This window comes from Capricornis sumatraensis, chromosome 3 (genome assembly GCF_032405125.1).
Source record: "Capricornis sumatraensis isolate serow.1 chromosome 3, serow.2, whole genome shotgun sequence".
Classification (NCBI taxonomy): domain Eukaryota; kingdom Metazoa; phylum Chordata; class Mammalia; order Artiodactyla; family Bovidae; genus Capricornis; species Capricornis sumatraensis.
In genome coordinates, this window is record NC_091071.1 from 170,271,216 (window position 1) to 170,283,376 (window position 12,161).

The 12,161-nt window shown below is 59.1% G+C and overlaps 1 protein-coding gene across 1 annotated transcript; it reads right to left on the bottom strand.

The window, feature by feature from the left end:
- Nucleotides 1-196: 196 nt before the first annotated feature.
- On the bottom strand, nt 197-9,062 carry SYTL1 (synaptotagmin like 1). Its single transcript, XM_068968832.1, has 15 exons — nt 8,961-9,062; nt 6,636-6,864; nt 5,507-5,655; nt 5,235-5,307; nt 5,114-5,159; nt 4,580-4,628; nt 3,859-3,962; nt 3,582-3,695; nt 3,209-3,375; nt 2,845-2,941; nt 2,145-2,303; nt 1,763-1,841; nt 1,544-1,643; nt 560-765; nt 197-336 (listed from the first exon to the last, which is right to left on the bottom strand). The coding sequence occupies exons 2-15, from the start codon at nt 6,824-6,826 to the stop codon at nt 197-199; spliced, it is 1,674 nt and encodes a 557-aa protein (XP_068824933.1). The 5' UTR covers nt 6,827-6,864; nt 8,961-9,062.
- Nucleotides 9,063-12,161: the final 3,099 nt, after the last annotated feature.

Here is a 12,161-nt window from a genome sequence, read left to right on the forward strand (position 1 = left end):
CCCTGAGGTCTTTATGTCTTGAGTCTAAAATTCCTTCCTCTGGCCCCCTCCCCTTCACTTTCACCACCAACTCCCTCCCCCATCCCAGGCAGACATCAGCCCCTTGTTGCCCTCAGAATAAACTTTATTTTTTAGGCAAGGGCAGGCCCTGAGATGGGGATCCCGAAACAGGGGTTTTGTAGAGCATGTAGGGCAGCTATGTCCTGGGGGCCAGGTTGGTTCTGAGGGGCAGAAGGCCATCCACCCACTTGCATGGCTGCTCCAGGAGGGTTTGCCACAGCTGCCTCTCCTCATGTGTGGAGTCCATCCAGGGCACCTGGAGCCCGTAGCTGCTGCCTGGATGCAGTGGGCGGGGGAAAGGGGTGGAAGGCATGGTCACATTGAACACCCCAGATCCTGAGGAACACTGCCTGGTCCCTGGTCATGCACCGTCACCCACCCCCCCACCCCCCGTTCTCAGTGGACACCAAGCTCAGGAAAAGACAGAGACCTGCCCAAGGCCACACGCTGAGCCCCTGCCTCTTAGCATCAGGTCCCCTCAGGGCTCTGCCCCACTCACCGGTGCCCAGGCTGAGGCGTGTGCCCCCCAGCTGGCGGCTGCCCAGGGCCCCATGGTCCCAGAGGGAGAGCTCCGCACAAGCCTGGCGCAGGTCAGCAGGCCCAAAGCCATCATAGACCATGGTATGATTGAACATGGGGTTGAGGCTGCGTCGCACCACCCTTGTCCTCTGGCGGCTGGCCCGGCTGTCATCAGGCAGCACCGAGCTGTGGGGGAGTTGGGCTGACGTCAAGCGGCCACCCCCTCACACTTCCCAGCACCACTAGTCACTGAGTCCTACCCACACTCCCTTGCAATACCCACGTCCTCGGGTTCCTGCCTGAGAACCGGCCTCAAACCCTTGCTGGGACCTTTACTTCGATCTCCTGCCTTTAAAAATTACAACTCTTATCCACAGGACCCCAGAGTAATGTCCCTGAAATGCCTGTCTGCTGCTCCTCAGTCACCTTCAAGACCACCCAGAAGTGATTTCCAAACTTTTCTAAAGCAGGCACTTGGAGCTCTTTCTGCAAAACAAAATATTACTCAGAAGCACAAAACCTAAAGGGAAACCAAAGCCTCTGGTTGAATCAGGGCTGGGAGCTCAGAACCTCACTGGGGCCTGCCTCTGTTTTACTCTCTGAGGGTGGGGCAGCAGATGCAGGCACCCCTAGAATTCCTCCGGTGCTTACTTTGAAAACCACTGAACTGCAAGGACCAAGTCCCACAACCTGGATTTCCAGGTCCTCCATAGGTGCCCGGAGACCTGTCAGGTCTCAGTCTCAGCTCTCCAACAAGTCCTATAGGTGCCAGTCACTGGAATGCAGCTGCTGGAAGGAGTCCTCACTCTCCTGACTCCAGGCGTTTGTGCAAGCAGTTCCCTCCACCCCTGCTCAGTGGTCAAAGCCCAGGCAGGGGGAATCAAGAGTGGGTGCATGTTGAAGGCGGGGGGCGCTCCATTGCAGAAGAAAGGAAGGGAAGCTGGGACGTGGCTATGCCCCTCACCATTGTACGAAAGTATCCGGGGACCCTGACCGCAAAGGGATGAGATCCTGAATCTCCTTCACCCAGAAGTGCAGCTCCCCGCTCGGGGGCAATCCCGGGCCTGTGGAGAGACTCTGCTCAGGCCCTGCCCCGGGGACAGCGTCCCCTCACCCTTGCGGGACCCGGGTTCCCCGCCTCTCAAAGCCCATCTGGCTTGGCCCCTCGGGGGCGGTCACTCACCCTCGGAGCCAGCGGGGACGTACTTGAGGGACAGAGAGAGCAGCCCGCGGCTGGGAAGGTCGTCGGGAGAGGGCGGGACCTGCGAGAGGCGGGCTTGTCAGGGGCTGGGGACCAGGACCTAGGGAAAGACGGGGGGGGGGGGGGGGGGCGGAGGGCGGAGTCCCCGGACACTGGTGGGGCGTGTCTATGGGGCGGGGTCTCGGGGCGGGGCTCCGAGAGAACCGCCTAGGGAATCCGAGAGCTACCCAGGCACCAGCTGTCGGAGACCAGACCTCTGCATGGGGCCTTAAGGTTTCGAGGGTGAAGGGGACTGGGGGAAAGCCCGGTGGGATAAAGGCGGGAGATCTGGGCCGGGGTCTCCCCACGCAGGCCAGCTGCTCACTCGGGGCTGCAGGGGGAGCCAGGTGGGCTCGGAGTCCCAGTCCCACGTGTCCAGGGGCACTTCGACTTCGCCCAGAAAGATGTTGCGACCCAGGCTTTCGTGGTGCCACACGGACAGGCTCAACACGCGGCCCCGGAGCTCCGTCTGCGGGACAGAGTACTGGGGACGGGAAAGAAAGTGAAGTCGCTCAATCGTGTCCGACTCTTGCGATCCCATGAACTGTGCCCGCCAGCCTCCTCTGCCCATGGGATTCTCCAGGCAAGAATACTGGAGTGGATTGCCATTTCCTTCTCCAGGGGATCTTCCTGACCTAGGAATCGAACCCGGGTCTCCTGCACTGCAGGCAGATGATTTACCAACTGAGCTATAAGGGAAAGCGGTGCACTTAAACGGAGCAGCGTCGAGGCCGGTGCTGTTGGAATTTTCGCTGGGGCTTATCCTACCACGCTCCTTGCTGGAAGGAATCCCGGAGAGCCCCAGACGGTGTAAATGGGGATCTGGACTAGCGCCGTGCCCGCCTCTAGACCGACATGCCGGAGGGTGAGTTAATGCGAGCGCCTCCTAGCCGTTCCTCCCGCAGAAGGGAGGATTGGAGCGACCAGGAGTGACAGTACCATGTCTGGCCCTGCCGCCCTACCCCCGCAGGAAGGGGCGGGGGTTCGGTTCATTAATGGGGCCCGCCCCGCCGTCGAAGCCTCACCCGGAGAATCTCGTTGAAGAGCGGGTTCAGATTCCTTTTCTTCACTGTTGTCTTGCGCTTGCTCTGCTTATCCGGGAGGAGGTAGCTTTTGACGTAGCTGGAGAGGGGGAGGTGAGGAACGGAGGTAAAAGGGAGGGGGCCCTTTACCCTTCCAGCCCCTTCCAGCACCTGCTCCAGCCACAGCCTGGAACGCGTGGCAGGCCTCGTGCTGCTCTTTATAGGAGTTAAGTCACTCAACTCCTGCGTCTCCCAAGAAGGTTATTCCCATTTTGCAGATGAGGAAACTGAGGCCAAGAAAAGCGACGGGTTTGGGCGGAGAGCGCGGCCCCCTTAGCGCCTCAGCCTCGCGGGGTCCGGCACTCACGGGTCGGAGCGGCGGCGCCGTGCGGCGGCCAGGCCCTGGCACTGGATCACGTGCACGCGCAGCTCGGCGGCTCCCGGCTCGTAGCGCAGAGCGAAGTGCACGGAGCCGCGCACCTGCACCGCGCCCGCCTCCGGCCCCCCGGACAGGCTCATCTGGCTGCCGTTCAGCTGCGGACCGAGGGTGGGAGGTCAGAGCGGGGGACCGGGGCTCACATCGGGGCTGGGGAAGCGGAGCCCCGAGGGTTCAGATCGTGGGAGTGGCGGGGGTGGGGCAGTGAGGTCGAGGGAGGGGTTATGGAGGGGTTGTGTGTAGGGATGCGGGGAAAGGAGGTGTCCCCACCCCCACCCCCAGACCCTTTCCCTCACCCCCTCACCGTGGAGGAGTTGAGGCTGGACATGGAAGAGCTGCTGCTGAGCATGCGGTCGAACGAGGGCTCGGGCCCCGGGGTCTCCTCCCCATTCTCCAGCATCTCAGACGCCGCCTGGGTCTCAGGAAGGGCGTAAGTGACTAAGTGACCGGGGCGCCCCCGTACCCCTCGCCCCTCCCGCGGCTTTTCCTGGTCTCGCACAGCTCGCAGCCTCGGGCAGAAGCGCTCCCCGCCCGGAATCCGCTCCGGGTCTTGAGAGCAGCCGCGGGCCGCTCCCGCCTACCTGGGCAGGCGGGGTCTGCGGCTCCACCTCTCCCATCGACGGCGGCTGCATCTCCGGGTCCGCCTCCTCGCCGGCGACGACCGGAGGGTGCCCCAGGCCAGGGGCTGGGAGGGGCACAAGCTGCTCAGCGAGCCCCTCCCCTGCCCGCCCGCCAGCCCGCCCCTGAGCAAATTTGGAGGGACTGGTTTACCAGCTAGGTTCAGGCCCAGGGCTGCCCTTCGGTCGCCCGTGGAGACCACGCCTCCCCGCCCCCAAAACAGGAGAAAGGTGAAAGCAGGTGTTTGGGGGTCACTTAGAGCTATCTCTGGGCTTCCCGGGACTGTAGCCTGCCAGACTCTCCTGTCCATGGGTTTTCCAGGGAAGAATATTGGAGTGGGTTACCATTTTGTTCTCCAGGGGAATCTTCCTGACCCAGGGATGGAACCCATGTTTCCTGCATTGGAGGCAAACTCTACCGTCTGAGCCGCCAGGGAAGATCAGATGGTAAAGAACCCGCCGGCAATGCGGGAGACCAGGGTTTGATCCTTGGGTTGGGAAGATCCCCTGGAGGAGGGCATGGCAACCCACTCCAGGATTCTTGCCTGGAGAATTCCCATGGACAGAAGAGCCTGGTGGGCTACAGTCCATGGGGTCACAAGAGTTGGACACGACTGGGCGACTAAGCACAGCACACACAGAGCTGTCTCTGATCCCCCAGCGTCCCAGTGCATTGAACACCCACCTTCCTGCTCATCTTCTTGGGCTTGGGGCTCCTCCTCCTGCTCTGAAGGCTTTATGGAGACACATGGTGAGGGGACATCCGGTCCCTGAAAGAAGCAAGGGGTAGAAGTCACAGTGGGGACTGGTGGTGAAGGGGTCAGAGGTTATGATGGGGTCAGAGGTCAGAGGCTTCAGCTCCAGATTTTGCACCGCCCTCAGGGCCGAGCCAGCAACCAGCTGCAGGACCAGTCTGGCCCTTTTACTTCACACCCCTTCACACTTCAGGGCCTGCCCTTCCTGACTCCCAGGGTCCCCACCGGTGGTATCTGAGTCTTGGACCTTACCCAGCTCTGTCCCCCACCCCAACCCTAGTAGCCAATTTGGTTTCCCTTAGAGGCTGGGCCCACAGCCCCATGTGATAGAGGAGGAGGACAGAGGCCTAGCCCAGGGTCTCCCAATTAATTCACAGGCTGGGTTCTTTCCCTAGTACACTCCACCTCCGCTCCAGAGACTCTGTACACGCACTCGTTAGCCTGTTGAGTCACTCATTGCTCACCTCAGCCTCGCTGAACCTCTCTTGGGGGCCCTCGTCTACAGAGAGCCTGGGAGGAGGGAGAGGTGTAGTCAGGGATGGGCCGACTGGGAGGCACCCGCCACTGCCCACCACGCCTCCTCACCTGGGCTCCAGGGCCTCTTCAGCTTCTTTCCCTGCAGCCTCGGCCTCCCCATCGCTGCCTCCAGCCTGGTCTCCTGCACCCAGGTGAGAGGTTCTGTGAACCCCTGCTCCCGGGATGTCTGGCCCTTGGAGATACCCACCCACTCCCCGGAGCCCATGGAGGGGTGGTGCCCACCTAGAGTCACATAGTACCAGGGGCCCCCTCTCCTTGTCCGCACATACCCAGTGACCTGGGCTGCACAAGGCCTGCCTCCTCTGGGGAGCTCCTCTCACCCCTGCAGCCCTTCTTTCTGCGGATAGAAGCTCGGACCAGGTCAGAGCCAAAGTGGGCGTGGTGGTGCCGCTGGGAGCGTGCTTCCTGGAACCAGTCCCCAGTTAGGATCTTCAGCTGCCCAGGGTCTGCCAGTGATGCCCGGAGCTTGCTGGAAGATGGGAGAGAACATGGCGGTCACCGGTTATGCAATCAAATATTCTCGCCACCCACTCTGTGTGCCATGCCCTGTACCTGGGGCCAGGGATATAACAGTAAATCAGACTTGATCCCTGCTTTGGAGGTGCTCAGGTTCGTGGGGGACTGAGTCTGGAATAAACTAGGACACTACCATGAGGTAGGAGTCATATATATGTAAGAGGATCAGCTTTGCCTTTGAGAATCCTGGAGAGCTTCACAGAGGAGGTGACATTTGAATTTCTCACCCAGGACAAATTCAGTTCTCCAGTTAGAGAAGGAAAATATTTATTCTTTACTAAATGACTGTGTATAACCCTTCCTAACTCTATGAAGTAGGCTCCTTAACCCCATTTTACAGATGAGGAGAGCGGTGCTGGGGAGGTCCAAGTTTCAAGCTAGGAGGTATCTGTGTGTCCCCAAACACTACTGATAGTGCTTGTCTTCACTGTTTCTTCCAGGCACGAGGAACGGCACAGAAGTGAAGGGTGTGTCTGGGACTGTGGAGCAACTAAGTGGCTGCAGCACTACACTCTGAGTGCGTGTGTCGGGGGGTGGGGTTACTGGTGGAAGGTGAGATGGGAGAGGCTGACAGAGACCAACCAGGGAGGCCTGTGGACCACAATGCGGAGCTTGTCCCTGATGGGATGCCGGGGAACAATGTGAGGTTTCTGGAGTGGATACCAAGAATAGATCTGGAGAGTTCTGGCTGCAGCATGGCGGGTGGGTCCGAAAGAGCGAGAGTGCAGGCAGGGAGGCTAGCAAGGGAGCGGGTGCAGCCACGCTGGGAGAGGTGATGAGCTGAGCGGGCCAAGGGCCAAGTAGACCAGGGGGCAAAAGCAAGGCCTACCGAGATATCCAACAGGCTGCACCTTGAAGGGATGGGGTGGGGGCCACCTGAGCCCCCCAAGGCCGGAGGCCCCTTCCTCCAGGGCTCCCCTTGTTCTGCCTTACCTGATCCGTCCCTCCTCCAGCTGGCGCAGGCGGGCATCTCGCTTCAGGACCTCGGCAATGGCCTCCTGCTCCTCCTCTGTCAGGAAGCTGAGATCCAGGAGCCCGTCAGCCTCGGGCTCTGGCTCACGTGCCATGAGGAGGCCAGGCAGGGACCAGAGCTCCTCTGGAGCTGGGTGGCCCCTCTGGGGCATCAGCCGGGGCAGCACCCAGGCTGGGCACACGAGGCTCCCTGGGGGCAGATCAAGGGTCAGGTCAGACCTTGCCCCTGTACAGGGCACATCCTGGAGCCAGCTGCCCTTTTCTGCCCAAATATACACCCCTGTGGTGGGAAGGGTACAAGCCCAGGAAGGCTGAGATCAAGGCAGCATGACAGGCACTCATGGACACACGCTTACAGAGGCCCATGAACATACTCAAGGACATACTCCAAGACATGGACAGAGACATATGTGTACACACTGATACATGTAGATACACTTACCCCCAGTGGGAAGTATACCTGGTCACACATGCACACTGACCCTTGTATAAAAACACATGATACTTGGTTCCACATAAAGGGCCCTAGGCAGTCATAGACCCAGATCAATGTGCAGACCAAGAGCTGTGCCTCACACATCCTCACACCTGCACACAGGCACGAGCACACAAGGGTGACAAGGACCACAGATGGCTTCACCTGCACAAGGATAAGTCCGGGGACAAAGGCGTGTCCCTAGATACTTACAAATCACACAGACTTTTGGACACACATACTGAACCCCTGAAACTGGATTGTGACCTTGAAGCTAGAGAGACCAGGGCCTCACCCCTAAAGCCAGAATTGTGCACACGACAGATAGTCGGTAAATGTTTGACTAGTTAAATGCAGAAATGCAGCTGCACACACAGGGGGAATACACACACACGCAGCCAGACACATATCTGGCTTGGGAAACACAGGCTCACACACACGTCTGCTTGGCCCCCTGCCCTGGGAATCCCCCTACTCTCTTCTCCTCCCCTCCACTCTTCACCCCCACCCTGTCCTGGCCCAGTGGGCCTTCCTGTCTGAGGCAACCTCCTCCCCAGCCCACAGCCCAACTTCCTCCCCGGAGGTAACCGCAGCACCCACTCCCCCTGCGGCCTCCAGCCCAGGGATGCCCCTGCTGCCAGCCCTGCACCCTGAGCCAGAGGCTCCGGACCCCTCTACTCTGACTGCTTGGGATCCCTGCGCCCTGGCCTGGATCTGGCTGGGGTCCTGGCCGTGGAAGCCGAGTGCTGCAAAGCAGCACGGGTACCACGGTGACTCCGGAAGGAAAACACCTGTGCAGCCCCAAGGGGCGTGTGGACGTGGCAAGGGGCCCGCGGCCGGGCCTGAGCCCACGGGCCGGGGTTGTCTCTCCGCTCCCCCTGCCCCGCCAGTCCCTTCCCTCCCGGGGCACCAGGCAGGGCCAGGGTAGGGAGAGGGCGCCCAGTAGGCAGGTCCTGGCTTTGCCTGGAATCTGTGCCCTCCCAGCTGAGTCAGCGAGCCTGTCGAGCAAGCCCCTGCCCCACCCTCCCAGGGAGGGTGGGTGGGAGTCTCGATCAGGTGTCCTGCATGACGCTGTGGAAATGCCTGTGCCCACGCTAACAGCATTTCCTGAACGTCTGCCGTGTGCAGGTCTGGGGTGGTACAGATGCAGGGTTCGGGGCTCTTCTGGGGCCTGGCGTGGGAGCCCGTGTTGCCTGGTGCTGCTGTGAACCTCTGCTCTTGGCAGGCGTCTGCATACCGTGGCTCTGGGAGCCTGTATCTTTTGTGGGTGTGAGTGTTGTAGCTGCGTGTGTCTCCGGGCATCATGACACTGTGTGCTGCTGCACAGGGGACTGTCGTCTGTGTGGTATATTCTGACTTTCTGGTGACAGCGCGGTGGGGTGTGCACCTGTGTGTGTATGTGTGATGGGGCTGTGTGTGGTGGTGTGTACCCTGGTGCCGTGGGGGCTACCCAGTGTGTGTGTATGAGCGTGGAGGCAGAGCGACGGTCTGCAGAATTGACTCTACCCTGGTCCTGAGGTTGAGAGCTGGGCTGTGGGCTTCTGAGCCCAGGGTCCCAAGCAGCGCCCCCTCCCTGCAGTCCCTTCTGGTCCCAGAGGCAGAATCCAGCGTCCAGCCCTCCCCACGGTTCCGACCCTCATGGGACACACCCATTGGTCAGCTTAAGCGTCTGTCTGTTTGGTTGCTCCAGTCCCAGACGCGTTCCACCTCCCCCCTAACACCCTGAGATCCTAGAGGGTGCTCAGGATGCCAGGTGGAAGTGCACGCCCCTCTGGGCACAGGCAGGGGATCCCCGGCCCAAGGTGTATTACCTGTAGGGGTCCAGAATGGAGGGGACGCCTTTGTGGGGTAATCCCGGCTCCCTGGCAGTCAAGGTTCAGGGACCAGGAGGAGAGCAGTGAGGGCCTAAGGCTGACTCAACCGCAGCCCAGCAAAGTGGCTGCCCCACGGAGGAGAAGGAAACACCTTCACACAGGGCCCTATGCAAAACCGGGCCTGGACTCCTGGCTCCCCAGGGGTGTAGCCTTGGCTTTCAGCAAACCTAGAGCTGAGCTGGTCAGTGGGAGAGGCCCAGGGCTTGGCCCCCGCTCCTGGGCAGACTTCCTCTGTGACTCCTGTAACCCGAGCTGGCTCTCACCCCCAAAGCCTTGGCTGCCCCTTGCACAGAATGGGTTGCAGCCCCATCCCGCCCACTAAGGAGCTGATAGAAACTTGCTTTGAAAGCAACGTTAGAAAACCTGAAAACAAGAACAGTGGAAGGATTGCACACGGCAGCCAGATAACCCCGAAGAGTTCCTGCTCGGCTGCTGTGTGACCTTTAGCAGGTCTCAGCCACTGTGAGCTGCAATTTCCTCCTATGCAAAGTACGGGCTGCAGAGGGTGAAGAGCCTCTAAGGGAGATGGAAGTGCTTGGAACCAGTTGGCACGGTTACCAGGTGTCCTCTGGACAACATAAGCCCCGTTTGACAACTGCTGTCCCTCAGTGTCCACAGATGCTTCCCAGGAAGTGCTGTTACCCGTACCTGTTAAATGGGGATAATAATCCCTCCTCAGATGGGTCTCACTAGAGTGCAATGAGATCCCTACAGGCCCTTAATAAGCATGTATATGCATGGGTAGATGCAATAGCCATTGACTGTCCAATACAGGAGCCACCACTTTGATGCCAGCCTCCTCTGCCAAGTCTCCCCAAATGGAAGGCGAGTGGTCAGCAGCACCCTCACCCTTGCCCATTATTCTGTCCTGGCTCCACCCAAGGATGCTTCTTTAACACCCCACCTGTCAGCTCTCATCCTGCTGCTGCTGCTGCTGCTGCTGCTGCTGCTGCTGCTAAGTCGCTTCAGTCGTGTCCGACTCTGTGTGACCCCATAGATGGCAGCCCACCAGGCTCCCCCATCCCTGGGATTCTCCAGGCAAGAACACTGGAGTGGATTGCCATTTCCTTCTCCAATGCATGAAAGTGAAAAGTGAAAGTGAAGTCGCTCAGTCATGTCCAACTCTTTGCGATCCCATGGACTGCAGCCTACCTGGCTCCTCTGCCCATGGGATTTTCCCGGCAAGAGTACTGGAGTGGGGTGCCACTGCCTTCTCCGCAGCTCTCACCCTGGAAGGCATCAAACTTCGCTGTCTATTCTGGCTTCTATACCCTCTTCCTCTTTCTCCTGTCCTAGCATCTGTGACTCTCCTTTCTTCTCAGCCCCAACTCCTCTGTATCCTCCCCACCTCTAACCTGTTTCCAAGTTCCCACTTGTGTGGCCAGCCCTCCTGTCCTGGCCCCCAGGCCTCCTGACGCTTGCTGCCACTCCCCAGGCTGCCCCCTTTCCCATCTGTCCCCCACCTCCACCACCGTCCCACTGGCCAGCTTTCTGTTCCTGTCCAGTCTCTTCTGGAAGCCTCCTCCCCCTTGCCTCCTGGCCTCCACCCTCAGCGCTACCCCTAGCCCTTTATTGCCCAGCTGTCAGAGGGCCCTTTTATGTGTCATTCCTCAGCTTTGGAAGGTGCCAGCAGACAGCCAGGGGAACCCTCTGACCTTTTTAACAAATCTGCTCCAAGCCTGCCCAGCCGAGTCTTATCATCTCCCAAAACAGTCCATCCTCTTTTGGGCTGCCCGGCCCCTCGGCCTGACCCTCAGGACCCCTGCCTGGCTTTCAGTGGACCCACATCCTTAGAGCCCTACCTACAGGCACTGTTTCCTGTCCTTCAACAATCCCCCCGCCCCCCACCTGGTCCACGTGTGCTCCCAGCTCAACTGCAGAATTCTTCCCCTACGCGCCGCCACTCAGCGCCTCTGCACTGCGGCTGGTCTCCAGGCAACTCCTGGCTAAGAGGCCCCGGACCTCAGTTAAAATTCTGGCTCTGCCACATGGCTCCCGTGGCCTTGGATCAATGACAATCTCTGGAAGCGTCTCTCTATCCCTTTATGAAACAGGGACAATGGCAGCCATCTCATAGGACTGTCCTAAGGAGGTCCCTTTCTCTTGCCTCCAGAGTCCTTTCTCCCTTTTTGTCAGGGACAGCCCCTCCTTACCTGTCCTCCTGTGCTCCAGTGGGGCCACCTCGCAGGGTGGTTCCAAGTGGGGGGCTCTGGAGCCCGGTTGCTGCCTTTGAACGTGGTTCCACGCTACCTCTGTGACCTTGAGCTGATCACATCACTTCTCTGTGCATTTTAAAAAATATATAAATTTTATTTTGGCTGCCTTGGGTCTTAGTCGGGGCACATGGGATCGTTCCTTGGGGTGCATGGGCTCTAGAGCGCAAGGGCTTAGTTGCCCTGCGGCATATGGGATCTTAGTTCCCAGACCAGGGATCAAACCCACATCCCCTGCATTACAAGGCAGATTCTTAACCACTGGACCACCAGGGAATCCCTTATTTTTTTAATCTTCAGATGGGGATGACAGCATGTACCTCGTGGGGCTGAGGTGAGGGTAAATGACATATTTTATCAGCACTTAGTAACCGTTAGTGATTTTATGACACCTATTTAGGTCCATCACCACACAGCTGATTTAAAATTCTGCTGTGTGAAAGCAGGCCCGAAAACTTTGCTGTCCATTCTGCCGTTGTGTTCTCTGTATCAGAACTTAACCCCAAACCTTAGGTGGACCCCAATATGCAAAACAGATTTTTGAAAATGGAATAGCTCTTAAGAGGGGAGGTGGCACTACCCTAACCTGGTGAACCCCCAGGCTTGCAAACTGCAACACTGTAGGGTCTGGAGTGAGCTGACGGACACCTGATCCAGGGCCCGGAGGGCCATCCTTGGGATTTCAGGATTCAGAGACCAAATCTTTTGCTAGCTCAACTAAAGTGACACCTGGCGTAGCGCAAGATTAGGAAAGACTTCGCCAAGGAAGTGGCTTTTAAGCTGGGAAGGAAGGGCATGACTTTAACAGGTGGAAAGCAGAGGACCATAAGCAGGCAGGTGTAGAGAGTGGGCGCTACCCTGTTTCAGTGGAGGCCAGGATGCAGAGTGAGACTGCAGGGTCCTGAAGGTCACGACGAGCAGAAAC